This window comes from Alexandromys fortis, unplaced genomic scaffold (genome assembly GCF_014885135.2).
Source record: "Alexandromys fortis isolate MF-2015 unplaced genomic scaffold, M_Fortis_MF-2015_v1.1 scaffold_106, whole genome shotgun sequence".
Lineage (NCBI taxonomy): Eukaryota > Metazoa > Chordata > Mammalia > Rodentia > Cricetidae > Alexandromys > Alexandromys fortis.
The window spans coordinates 2,446,166-2,468,992 of record NW_026067980.1 but is presented as its reverse complement, the minus strand read 5'-3'; the positions used below and the strand labels follow the sequence as shown (position 1 = coordinate 2,468,992).

The 22,827-nt window shown below is 52.9% G+C and overlaps 1 protein-coding gene across 3 annotated transcripts in view; it reads right to left on the bottom strand.

The window, feature by feature from the left end:
• Prkcd (protein kinase C delta) overlaps positions 1 to 17,778 on the bottom strand; it is a 30,689-nt gene extending 12,911 nt beyond the window's left edge. The window contains exons 1-3 of one of the 3 annotated variants that reach the window (XM_050158066.1): positions 17,562 to 17,778; positions 1,354 to 1,476; positions 288 to 487 (exon numbers count right to left, since the gene is read on the bottom strand). In XM_050158066.1, the coding sequence (XP_050014023.1) occupies positions 288 to 487; positions 1,354 to 1,468 (315 nt within the window). In that variant the 5' untranslated portion in view covers positions 1,469 to 1,476; positions 17,562 to 17,778. The remainder of the gene's footprint in view (positions 1 to 287; positions 488 to 1,353; positions 1,477 to 17,561) is intronic. The other 2 variants (XM_050158067.1, XM_050158068.1) reach the window with 2 other exon arrangements.
• Positions 17,779 to 22,827: the final 5,049 nt, after the last annotated feature.

Genomic DNA, 22,827 nt, shown 5'->3' with positions numbered 1-22,827 from the left:
GCTGTGACCATCCTGCCTCAGCCTCCCAAGGACATAGGATTATGAAGTCAGAACAGCACAGCTGACTTGCAATAAAGCACTGTAGACTAGTGCTCGTTCCGCAAAGGGACCCAGAGGTGGGATGTCTTTACTCCTTTTAATGGAAGTATAGAGGCTCGGGGTTGAGGACCTGTTACATCAGGGCTAGAGAGTCGTACTGGTAACTGGTACTGAGGTGTGCCCACTCACCAAGTTTTACCCCACAAGCACACATGCACATGCAGGACCACAGCACGTGACCCTCTCACCCAGAACTCCGCCTTGCCATTGTTCTTCTTGCAGCGCTCAGCCAGTACTGACACGCCCACAGTCACCTCAGACAGTGGGTCTTCAGCTGCCCTCATCAGCACAATCTGGATGACACGGCCCTCGTAAATGTGGGCATCGAATGTTGACTTCCACTCAGGATACATGGTGGGCTTCTTCTGTACCAAGGTCTTCCCTCGCTCTGCAACCAGGGCCAGACAGACGACATCAGGCTAGGACTCAAGTTCTTCCTTCCCTCCTTATCCCTCATTGTCACACAACCTACTCTCTCCCCAGTTCTGAGGGTCTGCTCTGACTCTTGAGCAAGCCCGCAGGGCATTCTGGCAGCCCACCCTCAGTGCTTCACTCCTGCTTTTCCCTCCCCTGTAACCCTTTGCTCCACCTCCATTTCAGCCTCTCTTTCTGTTACCCAGTGAACACATGGAAGTGTGGCCACATGACAGCCAAGGACTGGTGGCAAGGAACATGGCCTGGCCTTGTCACGAGTCCCAGACAGAGACATGGGTCAATATTCCTCAGGTAACCACTAAGCCACAGCCATGACGGGATTGAGGACAAAGACAGTGACAGTGTTTCTAAACCTTCCTGCCATCAAGTGACCCTGATATTCAGAGACTTCCTGGAGGAAGAAGCAGCTCAGCTAGAACCTAATGGGTGTAGACAGTAGCCGGCAGGGAGCAGAAGGTGAGACCAGAGTGAAGGAAGCATCCCCTGTAAGCCACCCTGACCCCAGGTTCCCTCAGAGGTGGGAGGGGGATGTCTCATCTCCTGTGACCTGCCCACCTATCCCTGTTGGAAGAGGGCAAAGCCAAGTCAGTTCTGGAACACAATAGCCACAGTGTCCAACTCAGGGCCTAGCCCCAGCAGACATGTGGAAATCGTGGGTTGAAACCTAAGACATAGGAGGCTCAATTCAACCAGTTTCAAACCCTGGAGAGAACTGGGTTGCTTCTGTCTTTCTGGTCCTCAGCTGGGTAGGTCAGAGAGATAAGAAGAATCTAGGCGAGAAGGTCCCATGTCTCTCTAGGGACTAGCTTCCAACACTACCTGTGCTGAGTGCCTCCTTCATCTTCACAGCACAGAAAGGCTGGCTTGCCTCATCCTCTGTCTGCAGCGAGCCCAGCTCATAGGAGTTGAAGGAGATGCGCAGGAATGGCGCCATGATGAAGCCTGCAGGGAGATTGTGCACATGATGGATCATGTAGAGCAGAGGCAGTGGAGACCACTGCTGGAGATACACAGGCACCCACGTTCCACAGAGCTCACACCACCTGAACTGCCCACATGGTACACCAAATGCAATAAATAGTGCCAATGGGAAAGCTGGGCAGTCTAACGTTAAGTCTGGATGTGAGACACCCTGGTAAAACTAAAAGGTGGGGGGCTGGAGAGATGGCTCAGTGGTTAAGAGCATTGCCTGCTCTTCCAAAGGTCCTGAGTTCAATTCCCAGCAACCACATGGTGGGTCATAACCATCTGTAAAGAGGTCTGGCGCCCTCTTCTGGCCTTCAGGCATACAGACAGAACATAGTATACATAATAAATAAATAAATAGATAGATAGATAGATAGATAGATAGATAGATAGATAGATAGATAGATAGATAAATAAATATTTAAGAAAGGCCGGGCGATGGTGGCACACGTCTTTAATCCCAGCACTTGGGAGGCAGAGGCAGGCGGATCTCTGTGAGTTCGAGACCAGCCTGGTCTACAAGAGCTAGTTCCAGGACAGGCTCCAAAACCACAGAGAAACCCTGTCTCGAAAAACCAAAAAAAAAAAAAAAAAAAAAAAAACTAAAAGGTGGGACACCAGACCCACTGGGTGACAGCCACTATGGTGACTGCTATTTTGTCAGTCTGCCAGGCCAGGGTGCTGTCCCCATTCCTGAAATGGACCCTGGAGACATCTGAGTCTGTGATCCTGACGCAATCATGTGGGAAGTCACTGAGTGCCCCTCTCACGGTCAGGCGCCTACGCAGGTCAGGGATCCAGTATGTGCTGGGCCCCCCACAGTGTCAGCAGTGCCTTCTTCTCAGCTGGGCTCATGAAAGTCCTCTTGATTCTCTGCTGCTTTTGCTCATAACCACTCAAGCAAAGAAGCGTGGCCAAACTGAGTCCTGCTTCAGCAACCAAGGAACCCTACTCTTAAGATGGGTAAACTGAGACCCAGGCTGAGCCAGACTAGAAGGCTCTACCAACTCTACCCTGACTTGGTTCAGCACACCGCACCCTTCTGAACACAAGCCCCTTGGGTCACATGCCTCCTACCTATTTAGATTTCCTGTCTTTTCAAAATGAGAATGGAGATAGCAACCAAGATCCCTTCCAGGCAGGTAAGGAGGTACGAAAGAGACATGGTGGGGGGATGTGGGAAAGGGGTGCAGTTTCACATTTTCTTCCAAATCTAAAACTATATTTTAATGTTGACTATAATATACAAAGATGGACTCAGGATACCCTTACACACACACACACACACCACAAACAAAACCACCACCAAAACTCAGTTGCCCAGCATGAGGCAGCTCCCTCCATCTCCTCAGCAGGGCAATCAGAGCAGCAGCCAGGTCTGCCCAGAGCTCCCAGTCCAGATGAGCTCAACAGGAAACATTGACCAGCCCAGAGTGCCCAGCCAGAGTTTAGGGCCCACGCCAGAGCAGACAGACTAAAGAGGCCGCTTCCACCAAATGCTGCCTGGGTCTGGCTCCTACTCAGTAAAAGGGAGAGCAGGTGTGCAGTCTCAGCCTGTGCCCCTGCCCCCAGTCTCTGACCTGAAACCAGCAGGTGGGCAAATGCTGAGCACTGAACCGGAGGGAAGAAAAGAGAAGCTGCTGTGGGCTCCTGGCCTGGAGTATGCATGAGCATGGGCTTGCAGGGCGACAGATCAGCAAGAATAGAGGGCCCTAGTGTGCAGAATTCTCCGTGGCTAGGGCAGACACCACCACCAAAGCAGCTTGTTTCATCTTACGGTCTACAGTCCATCATAAAGTGCAGGAGTGTGGAGACCAAGCTGTTTCCTGGCTTGCTTTACATGCCATCAGCTGCCTTTCTTGAGTTTTGTTTTTTGTTGTTGTTATTTGTTTTGTCTTTTTGCTTTTTAGAGACAGGGTTTCTCTATGTAGCTTTGGAGCCTGTCCTGGAACTTGCTTTGTAGAGGCTGGCCTCGAACTCACAGAGATCTACCTTTCTCTGCCTGAGTGCTGGGATTAAAGGCATGCGCCACCACACCAAGCTCAGCTGCCTTTCTTACACCTCGCAGGACCACCTGCTCAGCAGTGGCACTGCCTGCAGTCAACTGAGCTCTCCCACATCCATCAAGAAAATGCTCTACAGACTTGCCTGTAGGCCAATCTGATGGAGGTGTTTTCTCAGGGGTCCCCCCCAGCTTGGGTTAAGCTCACAAAAAACTAACCAGCACAAGGACAGTCATAGAAGTGAGTGCATGTGTGAGACCCTGTGGGAATAAAATACAATGGGAGGTCAGTAAATGGTGGCGTGAAAAGCAAGATACAGAGGACTGGCATTGGTCACATGTAGGAATTTTGGACAGATGCCCCAAATCCCCAAGGAAAAAAGACATCTTGGACCTCCTACTGACCTCAGAGTCTAAGGCATCAAGTGCCCCAGTGAGTGCTTTCAGGGTCTGAAGTAAGAAACAGGGCCCCTCCTAGCACACACTTGCTGTAGGCCACGTACCAAAGGCCAAATAACAGCAGGCCCAAGTCTCAGTGAGATCACCAGGAAGAAGGCAGGGTAGTGAGCAGCTGGCTTCGTACTTCAGAGGGTAAAGCTGAACAGGCATAGAAAAAATAAGAGAAGGGGCTTAGGCTCCTCAGGGACATGAGATTAGAGCCATCCCAGTGGCAAATGGTAAGGCTGGCTAGACACAGGTCCTTTACACCAGTGCTGTCTTGGCTGTGTGGCTATGCAGGCCTTCTGAGTTTCTGCAGCCTCCTACTCCAGGTGAGGGCTGTCCCTGGTCTCTAGGTTGTGCTCATGAGAAGCCCACTAGGATAAGAGCATCAGCCCGACAGGCCCTAGACACGCCCCTTTGTTAATGCTACCCCCATGCCCTACGGGACACCCTCTCTAAGTCTGCTCATGTACCCTACTGGGTCTCTTCTGTGTCCCCAATTCTGAGATGGAAAATCATGTCTGCAGGAGCATGTGGCAACTGATCCTGCACTGGCCCTCCACAAACTTGCTGGCCAGCCTCTCCCACAGCTCCCCCTGGTGTCTAGCTCTGCCAGCAGGCCCAAGGCTTTCCTTGCTCCTAGCTTGCCCTGGGCTCACAGAGCTGTGTGGAAGACAAAGAATCAGAGCATCACAGGAGGGTGATGCAGGAGCTGACCCGTGGGCTGCCCTTGAGGTCTGTACTTCAGTTCCCACTCATCACAGCTTACTGTTACAAGCCACTGGAGGGAAAACCACAACCACAGCAGGTCTGGGCCCCAGCCCTGAACCTGCATCCAGGCCACAGTGCTACCAGCACTGGGGAGTCGTGGTCTTTGTGGGCTGCCATGGACTACCCAAGAGTCATTCAGGAGTCAAATCACCTTGCCCCAAGTTTCTGGGACAAAAATGAAGGCAAAGGCACCTGCCAGTGCTAATGCCCATTTGGCTCTCATTTGGAGTATCCAGACCTTAGAAGGGAAACAAGCTAGCATCTGCTGCCATCTCAGGGTGAATCTGAGAGAGGCTCTGGGCAACAGTGCCCATCTGCACAGGGAAATCGGTCTGCCCACAGGCTGCTGTGTCTGTGCAGTGGTGGGAAGACTAGGGGTGAGCAGAACACAAATGCAAGGTGTGCCCAGTATTTATAAACCCCATGCAAATAGGCCCAGGGTCACAGGCCCCAAAGGAAGGATACTGCCTGGGCCTCAGACTTTGCAGGCCCAGGGGACAGCGGGGGCTATCCTCACAGCATTCCATGGAGGAGCAACAATTCCCCATTGTTGGGAGCTCTGAGCCTCTATGCTCTTGCTCTCCCATTCTGTCTATGAGGAAGAGACCAAGGGAAAGAGCCAAACAGCCAAGATGTCAATCTCAGCTCACCTGCTTCTGAGAATCTGTCCTGTCCAAGATAACAACATACTGCATTAGCCTTGTAGTTATATTTGCACACTTTATCCCTGTGCAACCCCAGGTAGGATTTTCTAGAGAAAGAAATCAAGGTTTCAAGAGGGTAAGTGACTTACTCAAGGTCACACAGCGGTAAGTGGTAAATAAAGGGTGGGAAGATTTGAACGCAGGCCTTTTGGATGCTGCAGTTCTTTCTACACTCATCCTGCATCCTGGACTGGCCCTAGGCCTGGCCTCAAGGCCACTCTTCTCCTCTTGCACAGACACCTTAACTATTGTCTTTCCTCCATTTCTGAAAACATAAACTGGCCTGGGTCCCTATCCTTGCCAGAAATCAGAAGCCTTGAGGTAAGGAAGGCAGTAGCTAAGTCACAGCAGACAGGTCACCTTTTCCAGAGCAGATAGAAATCTGTTTCCAGACAGCCCAAGGTATTGAGTGAGGCTAACCTCAATGTGACAAGGGAGGCACGGGCTGGCAGCAGAATGGCATCTCCTATGGGCAGGCAGAGAGTGCTAGTCTGAGGTAGGCAGGTGTGGGTGTCAGAGGCTACATGAAGTAGGATCAGGGTTCCTCAGGGCTTTGCTCCAGGGTAGCTGTTGAAGAAGTCAGATGACCCACCAGGCGCTTCAGCTGATGTTTTCTTGAGCCTGTCCACACTTTCCCATAGCAGTCTGATCAAGGTCTCTCTTCTCATCCCCAGCCCCAGCCTTCCCCACTGTCCAGTGGACAAAACCCTACGGCCTGTGAGACAGAACCAGACCAGGTAGAGGGAGCCTGTGGGATCTGAGACCTTTTATGCAGAACCTTGACCTTAGTTTTCAATGTACTACAAGGAGCTGAAGACATCTCCAAATGAGAGCTCCTGGTAGTACAGAGCTGGACTAGATGCCAGTGGCAGCAAAGTGATGCCCTCCTGGGGCTGTCACCCTACTCGGTGTATAGGCCTGCGAGGGAGAGAAGAGCAGACATAGGTCTGCTCACGGGATGGGATGGATTGAGAGGTGCTGTGACAAGCAGAGTAGAAGAAGCTGGCCCTGCAGTCATAAAGAACAGAGTTGGCATGAAGAACAACCAATCTGGGCCTGTGAACAGAAGCACCTGGAAGGCTGATAGATAGAACCAGGTCAAGGAGGCCATGGGCTTTCACAACTCAGAAAACAGGGCCAGCAGGAAGAGCAGAGAGATGGCCTCTACCAGAGCCCATGGTCTTAGGTAACAGCCAGGTCCCAGAGCAGGGAATGCCTTCCATGGGACTGGCCTCATGTCCTTGCCACCCCTCGGGACCATGTACTCTCCTCTGACTCTTCAATACTCTTATTCCTTCCTGCTTTCAACCACAGCACCCTCTCTCAGCTGTGACCTTCCCACAGCATGGAACCTTCTTAGCTTAGGAACAGTGGTTCCTAGAAGTCAGATACCTTAACCTGCCATTTAAGGCTTCCTACACCCTGGCTCCATCTTGGTCTCCATCTCAAATCCCTCTGGCTGCTTGGCACCTCACCTGTCAGCCCCCATGAACCTGTGCATGTCCCCTTAGCCAGAATGGCCTTCTTCTCATGTACCAATCCAAAAGCCAGCCCTGGTAATCTTTCCTCACTCCTGATGAAGGCAGCTGCTGCTGACTAGTAACCTGTGCCACTGTCTCAAGTGCTGAGGACTTGGGTTTGTTGTAGGTGGGATGGTGTCTCTCCCTCGACTTCCGTCATCTCTCTCCTGGCTACGTGATGGCCCCTCAAGAATCTCACTGCTAAGAGCTTATGCTGGTAGAACTCAGTATAAGACCCTCAATTCAACTCAATCCAACACATACACACACAAAACAAACCATGAAAACCTGGGTTAGTTACATGCCAGTGTGGTGGGCACTGTCTGTAATTCCATCACTCAGCAAGAGCTACAGAAGGACCCTACCTCAAAACCAAACACAGTGCATGGGCATAGGAAGTGGGTCCTGGGTGGCAAAGCCGTACCTTTCCAGTTGCACAGGGGTCGGGCTACCCTAAGAATCAAGTGAAAGCTGGGATCTTCTCAGGAAAATACGCACGCAGTGACATGACTCTGCACAAAACAGGGTGGGGACTGGAGCCACAAAAGTTTGCCTCAGTCCCAGACTGGTCCCATGAGTGGGTACCCCAGACAGAACAGGCTGATGGGACACAGTGTGGTGGAAGGCAGAGGAGGACGGAGCAGGATGGGGCCAGGGTTTGCTCAGGCAGTGAGGATCGGGAGTGAGAGCACTGAAGTAGAAACGAGGCCACAAATGTCTCCTGGCTGGGGTGGCTGGAGGGCGTCCAGCCTGAGGGCCAGGACTCAGGTTCCTGTCCAATGGCTCATAAGTCCTCTGCCAACACACATGGGGTAGGAATGCTTCAAGCCTGCACTGGGCTCAGAACTGTAGTTTTCTCACAGACCCCCGGATCAGGACTTTCTGAGCTCAATGAATGGAAAAATTGCAGGTATCCATGAAGGATAAACAAAAGCCCTTCATGGCCCAAGCCTGAAGCCAGCTCCTTCGAGGACAAGAGGTTCTCTGTGAGAAGCCATGTGGAGGAGGAACATCCAGGATTCTCCAAAAACAACCACACACATGTACACACATGGGCACATCAGCTAACCTAAACACACGCATGAGCTACACACACCCCGCCCTAGGATAACACACACATACACACAGTGTGCTAAGTCATAATATACAGACAGGTAACAGACACACTCTAGGGAAAGAGAAACTCAGAGGCCTGGAAGGACCTTGCATATCTGATAGATCTAGCACCGAGTGTGGCTTTTCCTGTCACAGGATCCTTAAGGGGGCACAATGGCTGGAGAGAAAAGGAGGGAATGGGAAGGATAGCAAGGAACCGGGCCAGGATGAGTTTTCCTCTTCAGAAGATCCAAAGAGAATTCAAAATACAGAAGAGAAAGGACAGGCTGGTCAAGCACATCCCAAGGCAGCCCTCAACTTGCCCACTTGCCTGCAGGGCCCTGAGGGGAAGTGAGCTAGTGCTAAAGCTGTAGCTCACAGGTGGCAGTCACAGACCTGGTGACTGAGGGAGGACTTTAAGTGCTGTGGTGGGGGCAGCCCACACATGCCCTCCATGAGCCCCAGGCTCACACTACAGAAGATGACCAAGAGGCTGAGCAATTAAATCAAAGCCACAAAGCCAATTGGGGGCCAGGAGGGGGAAGGGAGAGGGAAAAGAGTTTCCAGCTCAAACCCTTAGACCTGCCCATCAGACGTATAAGGGCTGAGGGACTATGTTTGCAGGGGGGGACTGCTCTGGTGCCCCCCAGTTGGTGGTCCCAAGTCTCTCCCCCCCTCCTCTCTCAAAGAGGGTCCCCAGAATGTTCAGATTTATAACAATAAACTATTTTGTGTCCGGGAGAAGGCAAAATGGCCACTTTGGTCTTTTGCTATCCGTCTATAACCTCCAAGATGGGCAATGTGTGGAGGACAGGCCTAGCACCTCAGGGATCTGGAGAAAGCTGGAAAAGCTAGGAGCACCCATATGTGGGCCATCCCCCTCACAAGTTAATAAAAGAACTGGTGAGCTCAGGCCTAAATGGGTTGGGTGGATACAGTTTAGAATATGGCCAAGCCTCTCCAGTATCTCCATCTGCAATATGGGAATGATCACACCCATAGACCATGCTGAGCACGGGGCCTGGAATGAGGCAGAGATATACACAGAAGCTGTGCACACCGCCATCCTCCAACTGGCCTTCTCTCTCCCACCTGCCCCACTACCCATCTCCAGGTGTCTTTGATCCTCTTGGGGTTAATCCAGCTGTGGGATGCCCTAAACTGCCCGCTACTCCAGGATCCCAGCTAGGCTACTGTCGTTGAGTCCACAGTCAACAATAGCTCCTCATGGCCCAGAAATCTCCGTGTCTTGATAACCTAGACTCATAAGCTTTCTCTGGCTCTGCCACTGGTGAACCCCAGACATCCTCCTACCATGTCCCCAACAGCCCTGCAGTCTATACCACATAGACATCTGATCTAGTCTAGGCCTAGTGGCAGGCCTGTTTACTCAACATGTCTAGAGATGTGATCCAAAGCTTCTGCTGTTGTGAAAACAGCAGCTCAACGACCACAGGCCTGCCCTCCTGGCCCCAGGAGGGACCTCTGAGGGACAGCTGTTCTATCCTGTATCTGAGGTCTTCCAAGTTTTCCCACCAAAGGGAGGCCCTTTCCTCCCCAACCTGGCTTTAGATTCTCAGGTCTCACTTTGGACCTAGAACCCTATACTGTAGGCGTACGTGCCCATCTGGCTCTCCAACCTCACCACATGAATGAGTCAAAAAAAAAAAAAAAAAAAAAAAGAAGTTCAAATTAGCCTTCAGCAGCCTACTAATGCCCTGCTTCCATGTGTCTTCATCTGCCAGAGTGCCCACGTTCACAGTCACCAGGCCAGAAACCTGGGGCCTGTTTTCTGCTTGCCTGCCTTCCCCACACAGCCCACTCCCAAGCCTACCTTTGTAGTGAGCTTCCAGACCTCTCCTGATTCCATCTCCTACCCCAACCTGGTCGCTACTGCCAAGCCCAGTTGGAATACCTGCCTCCCTACAGCTCACCTTCCCCCACTAATTCTGATGTCCCAGCTCCCAACAGGGCTTTCAAGACTTTTAAGACAAAGTAAACTCTGTCACCCCTGACTCGGCTCCTAGTGTTTCCCACCAGATCTATCTACCTGTAGCCTTGGCCTCCCTGAGCGCAGCTGCCTTCTCCTCATCCCTGTGCCCTGGCTATAGAGACCCTTTCACTTCCCTGAAACCAAGTTCCTTCTATGAGGAGCTTCTGTGTGTGTGTGTGCAGTGTTCTCTTTTCCTATGCCCTACCCCTCACAGTGGCTCTTTCCCATCACGTCTCACATGGACACCCCTGCTCTGCCCATCTTTGCCCCTGTAACTTCACGATAGCTTTACATTTGGCACAAGCTTCCATTGGTCTCCAGCCCTCCAACCTCCTGGGCCTGTGTGCTACACCACCATCCTTACCATTCTTCATCGCCAGAGACTTTCAGCCTCTTGGTCCCAAACAGCAATGGGCAAAGACAAGTTGACTTTTTCTGTATTCCTGGGACATGACGGTTCCTCCCACTAACTGCTACATATCAGTGATGCAACATGGATGGGCATACAAGCCCCACTTTCCAACCTCATCAGTTCCAAATGCCTGACCCTTCTCTGACCCAAAGGGTGACGTCAGGGGTCCCAAGGACAGGCAACCGGATAAGAGGGCTCACCACCCACCTCCTCATTATGGGCCCATAATGAGAGGAGCGGAGAAGAGCCCTAAGCAGCTAGTTGTGGGCTGCCTTTCCCTTCTCATCATACACTGTTGTGAGGTCTGTTTTCCTCATTTTGAAAAGGAGCGAAGGGGACACAAATAAGAGCAGACTGTGCTGCTGACTGGGCATAGCTACTCTGCCCTGGGGCCCCTTCTGAAGAGGACATAGGAACACCAAATGAATAGAGCCCTCCCCAATGCCTACTATTGTGGGTGGCAGCAGAACTAACAGAATGAGAGAGTCACAGACCTAATAGCCAGGTGGCTGTGGCACCCGGCCAGTCCCAGCCCATCAAACAATAATGGCACATTATTAATATCATTTAATAGACCTGAATAGTTAGTCACTCTGCACCAGGCACTAAGTGCTTTCCATGCCTTCAGTTCCTGCTATTGTTTGTTTGTTTTATAGTTGTGGGGTTTTTTTTTTTTCCAAGACAGGGTTTCTCTGTGTAGCCCTGACTGTCCTGGAACTCACTTTGTAGACCAGGCTGCATTGAACGCAGAGATCTACTTGCCTCTGTCTCCCAAGGGCTTAGATCAAAGCAGTGCACCACCACCACTCAGCCAGTTCCTGCTATTTTGCATGCATTATCTGCTGTTTCCCAAGTAGCTCATAAAAGTGAATATAAACATCATTGTCAGAGAAAAAAACCAAGGTACTGGGTGTGAAAACCACTTGCACAGATTTATCCACACTGCTGCTTGGTGCTTCCTAATTTTCAGAACACAGCCCCTTGCAGGTGGCAGTGCCTACTGGTGCTGAAGTTCCTGTGCTCTGGCTTACAGGCTTGGGACAAGGGAGGACCTGGGGTTGTGGGGCTGCAGGCAACTTACTGGTCTCAGGCCCTTGTCTTCCATCAGAGTTTCAGACAAGCCTGGACAGTCTTGGTATGGAAAGCCTGGTCAATTGGCCTAACCCACGGGTCAGACACTACTCCCCTCACAGGCAGAGCTGGTCAGTCCTACTCTGAAACCACTTCCTGGGCAGCCCAGAGGAAGTGAGTCTCCAGAAACATCTTGGACCAGCTGGGTCTCTTTCCTGGGCCCAAGCCTCAGAGACTGGGCCCCAGGAGGAAAATGTGCTGCTGGGCAGGCCGCAGAGTTCAGGAACTCCACTCTCTCCAGGTAGAGTGTGAGAACATAGCAGCTGTAGGTCCCCCATTGGCCTATGATCACCTTGGCCCCATGACCAAACAGCCCACTCACTTCCTCTTCTGTGGCATTAGCCACAGCTTGCAGCAGCTGACTAGAACCCTCCTCCACACTTGTGCCCTTATCTCCAAAGTCAAACCCTGGTCAGCCTTGGGGCCTAGGTCATGTGGGCAGATCCCCCTCACACTATGGCCTAACTTCCTCCAACCCTGGTGATTTCTTTTTTTTTTTTTAGACAGGGTTTCTCTATGTGGATTTCGCAATCTATGTTGACCAGGCTGGCCTTGAACTCACAGAGATCCACCTGCCTCTGCCTCCTGAGTGCTGGGATTAAAGGCATGCACTACTACCTCCCAGCTAGCCCTGGTGACCTCAGCTCCACCTAGACCCTCACAGTCAGGTGACAGACTCTGACTGCCAGAGTGGGTAACAATCCAGACCAGGGCTCCCCATCTGACCTAGCATGGGCATTGTGTGATGTGTGTGGATAGTCAGAGAAGGAAGTACGACTCTGCAGGAGTGTATAAGTGTGTTCCTTGAGGAAATGCATGTGAATAACTGTGCTTACATGGAGGCAGTGTGCGCCTGGGGCGAATATGCCCAGTGCAGCCTGGCATTGTCTACCTGTGTGAGCACGTGCAGTCTCTGCCAGCCAGCCAGAGGATGTTTGAGTTTGCGGGAGGTGGGTCCTCGGCTGATAAACCTAAAGCTTAAGTGTTGGGAGGAGCTGGCTTCCCTGACTCCAGGCAGCTGAAAGCCCCAAGCAGATCAACCCCTCCCCACCAGGTCCGGGGTAGGATGAATAGATAGAAGACCCAGAGAAGACCCTTATCCAATTCCCACTGGAGTGAGAACCTCAACCTCCTCCCTCTCCACACCGAGATGCTTCAAACACCTTCACAAGTCCTGCACTAACAGTGGCTAACAGCCAGAGAGTGGGAATGGGGGCTGATCAAGGGACCCCTGAAGGGAAACTACCCTTGCCAGCCTGCCCTGTCACTCTGCGGACTCCAGGACACACACATGCATGTGTGTATGCACATGCAGACCTCTGCTCATGGGGGCTCCTCCAGGCACACACAGAACTACTTCCTTCCTCCTTCCTCCTGTTTCTTCTTTCTTTCTGTTTGTTTTGGGTGCTGGGGCTTATATGAGGGCTTCACACACTAAGCACACTACCACACAGCTGGGGCACCTAGGTCACAGGAATTTATGTCAACAAGGGCTCAAGGAAGCAAGCCTGGCCCAATAGGGGCACTGCTAACTTCAGAGACTTGCAGCCTTCCCCTGCCATCCCTCAAAGACAGTGCCCAGCAGAGCTCAGCTCTGAATCAGGAGGCTGAGGAGACAAGGGAGAAGTAGGAGACCACTCGGTCCCCCTGGGAGACGCCATCCTATTCCAGACAAGCACTCAAGGCACCACGGGGCACGGGTGAACCTGTTTCCTGTGACACGAGGGCAGTTTGAGGAAGCACGGGAAAGCTGACGCAACCCTTGGTTTACATGCTACTGTCCCTCAAACTGACCAAAAGCAGTGTCATAGCATCTTCTCTCTCAGTACTGGGGTTCCAGTGCTTTGAACTCCAAGGTCAAAGCCACAGCCAGGTAGCTGGACACTCTGCTTCACACCCAGATCACAGCTTTTTAATGCAACTTGGGATCCAGCCAGTCCCAATGGAAGAAGACAAGTCTTGAAGAGAAAGGTACCCTGGCACAGTGCCGTGCCCATCTGCCCTAGACGATCCATCCTACCCAGGCCTCCCGGCTCCTGCTGCAGCAGTCACTCACTAACCACCAGAAGTAAGTAGGCCCAACGCCCTTGCCTGGGCCAATTCCCAGCAGACCTGTAGGAACAGGAGAAAACAGCTGAGCTGGGAGGCTCAGCCAAACAGGCTCCAGCACCAGCCAGCCTCTGCACAGCCAGCACAGGCCGGCTCAGCATTGCTGGGCGAAGGAGGTCAGGCTTCCCTGGTTTTGACTTTCTATTCTGTCGCTGCCTGTTAGGCTCAAATTCTCCTGGGAACCAGCTACATGTCCCTTCCATGTTAGGGTCTAGAACACTGTGTCCTTGCCCAGAACATTTCGAGTATGGTAAGGAGGCCATGGAACATGGTAGGGGTGGGGGGTGAACACCTGTTCTGACCCTCCTGTCAAGGAGGTGGACCTAAAGGTTTTGGAGTTGCAGGGTGCAATCAAGCACCAACCTCAGACAATTCCTTTGACCCCCCCCTTCTTGTTTTAGATAAGAACAGGGTCTCATGTCACCAAGACTGGCTTCAAATTCACTATGTAAACTGAGTGAGCCTTTCCACCCACCCCTACCTTTTTGAGACTGAGCTTCTCTGTGTATCCCTGGTTGCAAGATCCACCTGCCTCTACCTCCTGGGTGCTGGGATTAAAGGTGTGTCACTATGCCCAACTGTAAGCCTAATTTTTAACTGGGGGGAAATATTACTGTTCCAGTGCCCCAGGTGGCTCTGAGGCTTCAAAACATGTCTTGCCAGCTCTTGTGCTAGATTCACAGTGAAAGCAAGAGATGACCGTAATACGGTAAAACACAACCTGTAAGCCTAGCTACTCAGGGGCCCGAGGCAGAAAAAGCAAAAATTCAAGGTGAATGTGTGCTACATGGAAAGAAAGTTCATGGCCAGACTGGGCAACCTAATGTGATTGTCTCAAAAACTAAAAAAAGAAAAGAGTTCAGTGATCCTTCCAAGTAGGGTCCCGGGTTCAGTCTTCAGTGCCACTAAGAAATCAAGAGGACAGAGTAGTAATAGTAATTCATCTTGGTCCTTGTTTCGTGGTCTCAGGTGATTCTCACATGACTATCGCACCCTTGTACAGTTGAACACACTGAGGCCTAGAGATATCCTGACCAGGAGGAATGGCAAAGGCAGCACAGGGCCCTAGCCTAAGTATGTGGCATTCTCACTGCAAGCTAGGTCTCCTCAAAAAGTCCCACCCCCTTGCAGGGCAGTGGTGGTGCACACTTTTAATCCCAGCACTTGGGAGGCAGAGGCAGGTGGATCTCTGTGAGTCGGAGGTCATCCCGGTCTGCAGAGGGAGTTCCAGGGCAGGTACACAGAGAAACACTTTCTCGAAAAACAACAACAAAGAAGTCCCACTCCCCCAACTAGAGACCCCATCTCTACTTCCTGAAGCAGCAGCAGCCTCAGGCTTTATCTTGCCATCAGTACTTAAATGATTTCCAGTTTAAATTTAAACTCCAATTAGCTGTGCCAGATAAATGGTGTCAGAACCCTGCAATAATCACAGTTCTGAGTCACCCCCACTCCCCCCACCATAGCTACAGAGATTGGGGGCCAGTTGGGGCGGGGCTGAGCAGGGTTGAACAGGTCTGGGTTCTGGTACTCTGGAGAATCCTCCTTCCTGCCTGCAGCCTAGTCAGGGAGGCAGGAAGAGGCAAACGACACGCTACAAGGGAAATATGGTCCCAGATTCCAGAAGACTAGGGCAGCCAGCCAGGAACGGTCCCCACATAAGACCTCACATGTGCGGTAGCCAAGACTACTGAAGAATCTGAGTCCTCGATTTCTCTGCTCTACAAAGAAAATTCAGCATACAGAGGCCTGACTTGGGTCCTACTCTTTTTTTTTTTTTTTTTTTTTTTTTTGAGTTAGGGTTTCTCTGTGGCTTTGGAGCCTGTCCTGGAACTAGCTCTTGTAGACCAGGTTGGCCTCAAACTCACAGAGATCCGCCTGCCTCTGCCTCCCAGGGACTCCTACTCTTACAGAGCCCATGGCTTTTTTGGTCCAGAACCTGAAGTCTTGAGCATACCACTGCAAACCCAGAACTTTCTCCAGGTTTCTCCTTCTCTCCAGCAGCCAGGGCTGGGCTTCTGCATGCAGAGCACACACCCAGCACCTCCTGTTCTCCCGTAAGCTTACCCACAGCTGGGCACCCAGCATCCCTCCTAAGTCCTACTGCCCATACCCTCTCACACCCTCCTGTTGCTGTTATCCACAGCCACTGTCACGCCTCAACACCTGCATACTGTCAGACCACGCGTCTCCTACCAGTCACACTCTCCCATTACAGCCCCGGACTGCCAGTGTCACCTTCAGCATGGTCTTGTCATATACCAGAGCCTTTACACCATCACACAGATACTGCCACTGAGGAAACACAACCACCCTCGGCTGGGCTGCTCACCACACCCAGGCTAATCCACAGCAGGAACGAGGAAACCCAAGGACCAGTCCCCTCCCTCTATACCAGATCAGCCTGGGCACAGAAGATCAGCAGCAGCGGGGGAAGAACCGAAAACGATTGGAGGCACTCTTAAACAGACACACTCACACACAAGCCTTGTGGGTTGGCCCGCCTATAGTGTGGGCTCCTATAATTAAAGGATCTACTCATGGCCAGATGGTCACCATTACATGGTGCACATAGGACTTTTGGGACACACAGGGATACATATACACACATGAGCAAGCAAAGACACATATCACAAAATAGAGGGGAGACCAATGGCAATTCGCCTTCGCCAAGACATGACGTATAACGTTGTAAGGGTCACGCATGGAGCCTCAAGACACATAGACAGTCATAAACATACAAGCAAGTCACACGTGGAAAAGGACACACAAGGAAAGTCCTACAGTGACAATACACAAGGAGACAAGATACATAACATACCCACAGGCCCAAACACAGACAGCAGCAGAAGCTAAGCTCCTCCAAGGGCCCAGGGTAGGAACCAGAGGAGAAAGGAATCCCACGCCCCCCCACTCATTCTAAATCCTCCTGACAGGTTTAAGTGGGGTTGCTTAGTAAGGCCCTCTTCCCTCCCCTCCCCTATACCGAGGAAGTTGGGGAAGTGGGAACCGTTGTGGTGGTGGTTTTGGTCTCCCTCTCGATGCCAGCCAACAGGGCAGGGCACTCCCATCACTGCTGCCCTATCACCTTACTAGGCCCCCCAGAGGGAGTGGCGTCTCTCCTGTGGGACAGAGACTGACAGCACCAGGCAAAGGCTACCGGGAGAGGGGGCTCCGAGGGGCGGGAGAGGACAGGGGAAATGGTAAGAACTGGAGCCACGCCCAGCCCAGAGACAGCCGGAGAGCCAAGAAAGACACTGAGACCGAGAGAAGAGATAGGGCGAGGAGGAGGCGCCGCGCCGGTCCGCCCGCCTGGGACCCAGGCGCAGGAGGCTAGGACGACGGGCGACCCAGCCTCCGCCCCGTGGAGGAAAAGGACCGGAGGCTGGACTGGCAGGGGCCTGAGAGCGTGGGCCGGGGGCGCGGCTCCGGGAGGACTGGGTCGAGGGGGCGGCGGGCCTGGCGGGAGTAGGGAGACGGAGTACACGGACGGCAAGAGGGCAGGCAGACTCGGCCTGGGAGAGGAGGACCAGGCAAGAGGGGGTGGGGACCGACGAACGTGTAGAGGCCCCCAGGGAGATTCCGGAGGATCGCACGGACCCTCGGTGGGGTTGAAGGCACCCAGAAGGGTAAAGATGCCGAGAGCATAAGGCCTGGGCTCCTGCCGTCGAAGAGAAGGTCAGACCAACTAGGAGACCGAGGCACCCGCGGGTCTCCGTGCTCGGCGGGACTCCGGCTTCTAATGGCTCAGTTTCTCAGTTTCAGAACCAGGAACCGGGGAAGGAAGAGGGGAAAGGAAGCCATCGGAGAGAGAAGAGGGGCAAAAGGCCGCTGCGCCCTCGAGTTAGCTCGGACCCCGCGCCCGGGCCCAGCTCGCACTCACCTCCCGACGCAGGGCCAGGCGCCAGGGGTCCCGGAGGACCGGGGTCTGTCTCGCGGCGCGGCTTTCCCCGATGCGCGTGGACGGGGAGGTCAGCACCGGCCTGGTGAGGATTGGCCCGGCGGCCAGTGGGGACCGGCAGGGTCCCGGCACCGAGGGTAGAAAGAAGTCCGGGGGCCGCTCGCGGGATCCAGCGGCCGCCGCCTCCTGCTCTGGCGCCGCGGCACACGGAAGTGCGAGGGGGCGGGGCTGCGCGACCTCACCCAGGTGCCGGCCCCGGCCCCGCCCACACTCAGGACCCGCCCCACGGGCGCCCGCCCCTTCGAAACTCCGCCCACGAGAACCGGGGGTCCGGCGCGCCTCAGCCTCTTTCAGCTCAGGTCTCAGTCCCCTGATCTCTCAGGCCTCTTTGGCTCTCAGTTGCGCCTCGCCCGCGGCACGCAAGCCATCCCATCTCTGGGGACTATTTTATACTCTGAGGCCAAAGTGGGGGCACAGCACACACAATGGAGCCTGGGAGGCACCGGCGGGGGTTCCCCAACTACTCGCGCCCACGCGCGGGACTCCCCACTGGCCAGCTGGCCCGCCTCGCCTGGCCTCACTCCTCTTCCTGCTGGCTTGAGCCGGGCAGCGAACGAACGGGCTCAGTGCCCGTCGCCAGGCCTACCGATCCCAGCCCTGCCCGAGAGAAGGAGCTGGGAAGTCTCCAGGGCGAAAGGCTCTAGCCAGTCTGCTAGGCGCTGCCCCTCAGATAGTTCTGGGAATTACCTCTATCTCCATCTTCCCAATCTCTCCTGTGCCCATGGTCCCGAGCTCCTCTCGCTTCAATCAGAGCATAAGCTTTCTTTCCAGAAGAGGAACTTGATCATCAGTCGTAACTCATTCATTCATTTGTTCATTAAGGGCCCCCTGGGCCCAAAGTCTGAGAACCAAATGGAAGCCAGGGAGTCCATTTTTCTGTCTCCAAAGCCCAGAGCACTAAGATGTTACATTATACTTACCCAAAGTAGTGACTTCCCGGGCCGAGCATGTAAGTCGAATAATAGGGCATTTGTCTAGCTTGCAGAAAGCCCTGCGTTTGTTTCCCACTACAAGAGTAAACCACAGATGGAGGGTCAGAGTGAGACTCCATCACTCAGGAGGTGAAGGAAGGAAGGGAGTTCAAGTTCAGCCTTAGTTGCGTAGCAAGTGGAGGCTAGCCTGACTGGGCATGTAAGACTCCGTCTCAAAAAAAAAAAAAAAAACGAAACAAAATAGCCAGGTGGTGGTGGTGCAAGCCTTTAATCCCAGCACTCGGGAGGCAGAGGCAGCCTGGTCTACAAGTTCCAGGACAGGCACCAAAGCTACACAGAGAAACCCTGTCTCGAACCCCTGCCCCAATAAATAAATAAATAATCAAACAAACAAATAAATAAAATAAAAGATGACTCTTCCCAGGAGGCTAAAAGAGGGTTCTAGGATTCTGAGGTACCTGAACTCCTAGGGGTACCTCTTAGAAGAAATTCAAGTCTAGACAGCTCTTTGTGATCTGACTCTCAGAGAAGTGGGCCCCTCTCTGGAGGCCTGAGACTTCCAGGGATAGGGGAACCTGACAGAGATGGAGGGCTCCAAACCTTGTTTTAAATGCCCAGTGAGGATTGGATTAGGGAGAAGAAACCACAGCGACTTATCCCACTATAGACAGAGGAAGGTTCCTGGGTCCCTTTTCCCTGGAAGAAAGGTGGACCCACCCCAAAAATTAGTATTTAGGTCCCCAGCCCCATCCTATGACAGTGGATTCTTCCCACAAAGCTGACTGGCCAGATTGGATTCCTTTTGGAAAGACAGTCAACGTTCTTCTCTCATCAGGCTTTTGAATGTGTCCTGGGTCATTTCCTACCAACATTTCTCTGCCTATCTTGGCTCTGTCTCCTCACAGAGGACTACTCCTCCTTGATGCCCAGTTGTTATCCATGGCCTTTCCTTGAGCTGAGGGACCCTATTTAGCTTTCCTGGGGCTGGACTAAAGGAAAGGGTGTGCAAGGTAAGCTTCAGGTGACCTTTGCCCACCTGGAATCAGGTATCACCCTATCTAGCTCCTCCTCCAGATCCACTGCAGCTAAACTGAGCCTCTCCCATTAACATCAACAATGGACCTACCCCGTGCCAGGGACCACAGCGAGAGAGCCAGCCACTAGGGAGCTCCGGGCCAGCCAGCAAACCTTTCTTCCCACCTGTTGCTTTCTGCCTTGGAAAAAGGCAATGAAGAATAACTGTGTTTGACAATGGGGGCTACCCAGGGTTGGGCTCTGTCCTAGGTGCTAGATGTGTGCCTTGTGTACGATCCTCAAGCACCCAAGAAGTGAGGACCATAGTTAAGGGCAACTTTGCTGACTAGCAAGGGGGACTGTGACATAATGAAATGCAGAGCGGCTAAGACTGACCTGGCCATGTTCTGGCAAGGGCAGAAGAGAGATGTAGGTGGGCTTCGCTCCAGAGACTGGCCAAAGGAGAAGATAGGCTTGTGTAGAAGTCAGGGCTTCAGACCGGGTTGGCTAGAACCACTGCATTGTGGAGCTGGGTACAACATGGGTAGTCCCGGGCAGGGTCAAGATGAGCTGTCGCCAGCCAACCTAATAAGGGCCTATTGAGGCTACAAAGGAAACTTCATCACATGCCGAACCTATGACCCTGACTGCATCCTCAGGACCACACCTCCCCAACCCATTCTCACCTATGAAAGAGGCCATGTAAAGAGAGATAGGAGAAAGGAGAGAGAGAGGGGAGAATGGATACACTCTCAGCCAGGGTGGATGTCTGCTAAGGACTTGGTCTCTATGTTGTATGTTTAGGGTTATAGCAATGGCCATTGTGCTAAGTCGCAGGCTTTTGGCCCTGAAGGGGTTCTGGATTGTCTCTCATGACATGGGTTTAAATCCTTCAGGAAGGCTGGGCTCAAAGCAGCCCCCAGAAGTAGTTCTTTCCTTCTCTCTTCCTCCCTCCTCTTCACCCCTTCTTCTCCAGCTTAAGGGAAAGCCAAGGGACCAGAGGTGGGTGGAACTGAGCAGTAACCACCGAGGGCTCTCTGGAGAGTTTGTCCAGGGAAAAGGACAGAGATTCCTGCCACCCTGGCACTATCCCAAACCATGAGCAAAATAGGGTCCTAAGACCTCTGAAGGAGAAGTCTAGGATCCAAAGAAGCAACCTGAAAAGACCAGCCATTGTTCCTGAGAGCCACCAGCTGAAGACGGGACAGGGTCTCCCATTTCATCTCGGTCAGCAGTTAGTTTTTGTCCCGTGCTCAGTACCATTTGCTCTGTCTCTGCCTGTGTCATTATTCTAGCCCTGAAGCTTTGGCTGTCAGGGCAGCCACCTCCACCACGCCCAGAACACTGGCCTGCTCAAGAGAGCGGACTCATGTTTCTGGGACAGGAAACAGAGGCAGCAGGAATGATATATTTGGGCAACTGCTGGGAATAGCGGAGCCTGGCAGGGTTTTGTTGGGGGTAGTGAGATGGGAAGAACGCGTGGGGCATGCCTAGGCCTCAGGTCACCAAGGCAGTCACAGAGGCTTCAGCTTCTGGCACTACGTGAGGGACAAGCTAAGTCAGACCAGAAAGACCTTATGGGTGGTGCCACATGGCAGGGAAGAGCTGAACAGTGATTGCCTTGCTCTGCCCTGAACCTGTGATTTTCCTCATCTGTGGAATGGAGATGTTAATAATGACATCTGGTGGTTGAGACGGGGCTTCTGAGACCAGAGGAGCAAGCTCAACCTGGCTTGGTTCCAGCTGTCAACACAAAGTCAGCAGGGCTGGCCTAATCCTCCCTGTAATTCCTCTTCCATAAATCTGTTTAGTGAAACTTGAGAATTCCTGGGAAGAAATGGGGAAAGTGCCTGGGAGACAGCAGAGCATAGGACTTTCCTGTGGTTCTCGTGGGTGGAGCCCAGCACTGACCTTAGCACAGTTCCGGCCAGGCTGTCTCCTGAGCAAGCCCCTTTTGTAACAGTTCCTCACGGGGACCTGGGAGCAGCAAAGATGGGCAGTCACAGAGGCTTCAGCTTCTGGCACTACGTGAGGGACAAGCTAAGTCAGACCAGAAAGACCTTATGGGTGGTGCCACATGGCAGGGAAGAGCTGAACGGTGATTGCCTTGCTCTGCTCTGAACCTGTGATTGTGGGGTTGGTCACCAGTGTCAGCTACAGACTATAAGGAACATCCTGATCTCCCCAGAACCCACTCAGGGGTGAAGGCCAGGGTCCCACAGAGGTGAAGGCTGGAGAGTGAGACAGGGGTGGCTTTACCAGTCCCTTACTTGCTCTTGCGTGGTTGTCTCAGCTCCTCTGTGGTTGATGGCTCCCTGAACATTTGGCAGATACAGGAAACTAAGGACAGGGGATGAAGTATCCCTGGGATGAAAGGTCCTTGAAGAGGCCAAGGGCTGTAGACAGTCCCTCCAGAGACTCAAGCCACACAAGCCCTCACCTACAACTGCATCCCCCACCACCACACCACACCCCTACCCTTCACCCTTCCACCCCAGCCTCTTCCGTACCACCTTGCAGTCTCTCTTCCCTTGCTACACTGGGACTGTGCACTGGTATGATCAGGCCTGCAGCCTCGCCCCTCCCTGCCCTAGGGAAGCATTTCCCAGCAAGGAGGGGGAGGTGCCAGTCCTCCATGTGATTCTGGCTGCACTATAAAAGACCCAGCGCTATTCCTGGGTCACATAGCTACCTGGACACTGCCAAGACATCAACACCTGCCCTGGCACTGCCTTGCTGGTGAGGACCAAGCCCGGTGAGGACCCAAAGCTGGAAATGACAGATAGGCAGGTAGAGCCACAGAAACCTTAAAAAAAAAAAAAAAAAAAAAAAAAAGGATCCATTGGCTGTTTGAATGGGAAAAGGATGTGTCTGTCCTTTAAAGCAAAAACAAGCCCATTTAAAGAAGAGAGTGTAATCGCACAGGTCTCCTCAGACAGTTTCCCCACATCCCTTTCCAGAGGGATATGACCTGGCCCTGACTCTTGACTCTTTCAGGCTGAACAGAGCAGCCTGGAGCTCATGACCTCTTTATCCTTGTCTGGAGACTGGGAAGTGGGAGCTGAGGCCCCTGGCAGACTTGGCATCTCCTGGTAAGATTCTGCAAAGAGGCAGTGGGCAGTGCCCAGGAGAAGTGGCTGGGCCAGTTGGACCAGCAGAGCCCGACCCAGCAGCCTACAGTCAAGTCCTTTGGAGGTAGAGAGGCCCTGGAGCGCTTCTGCCAAGCCCCGTGCTCTCTCTCC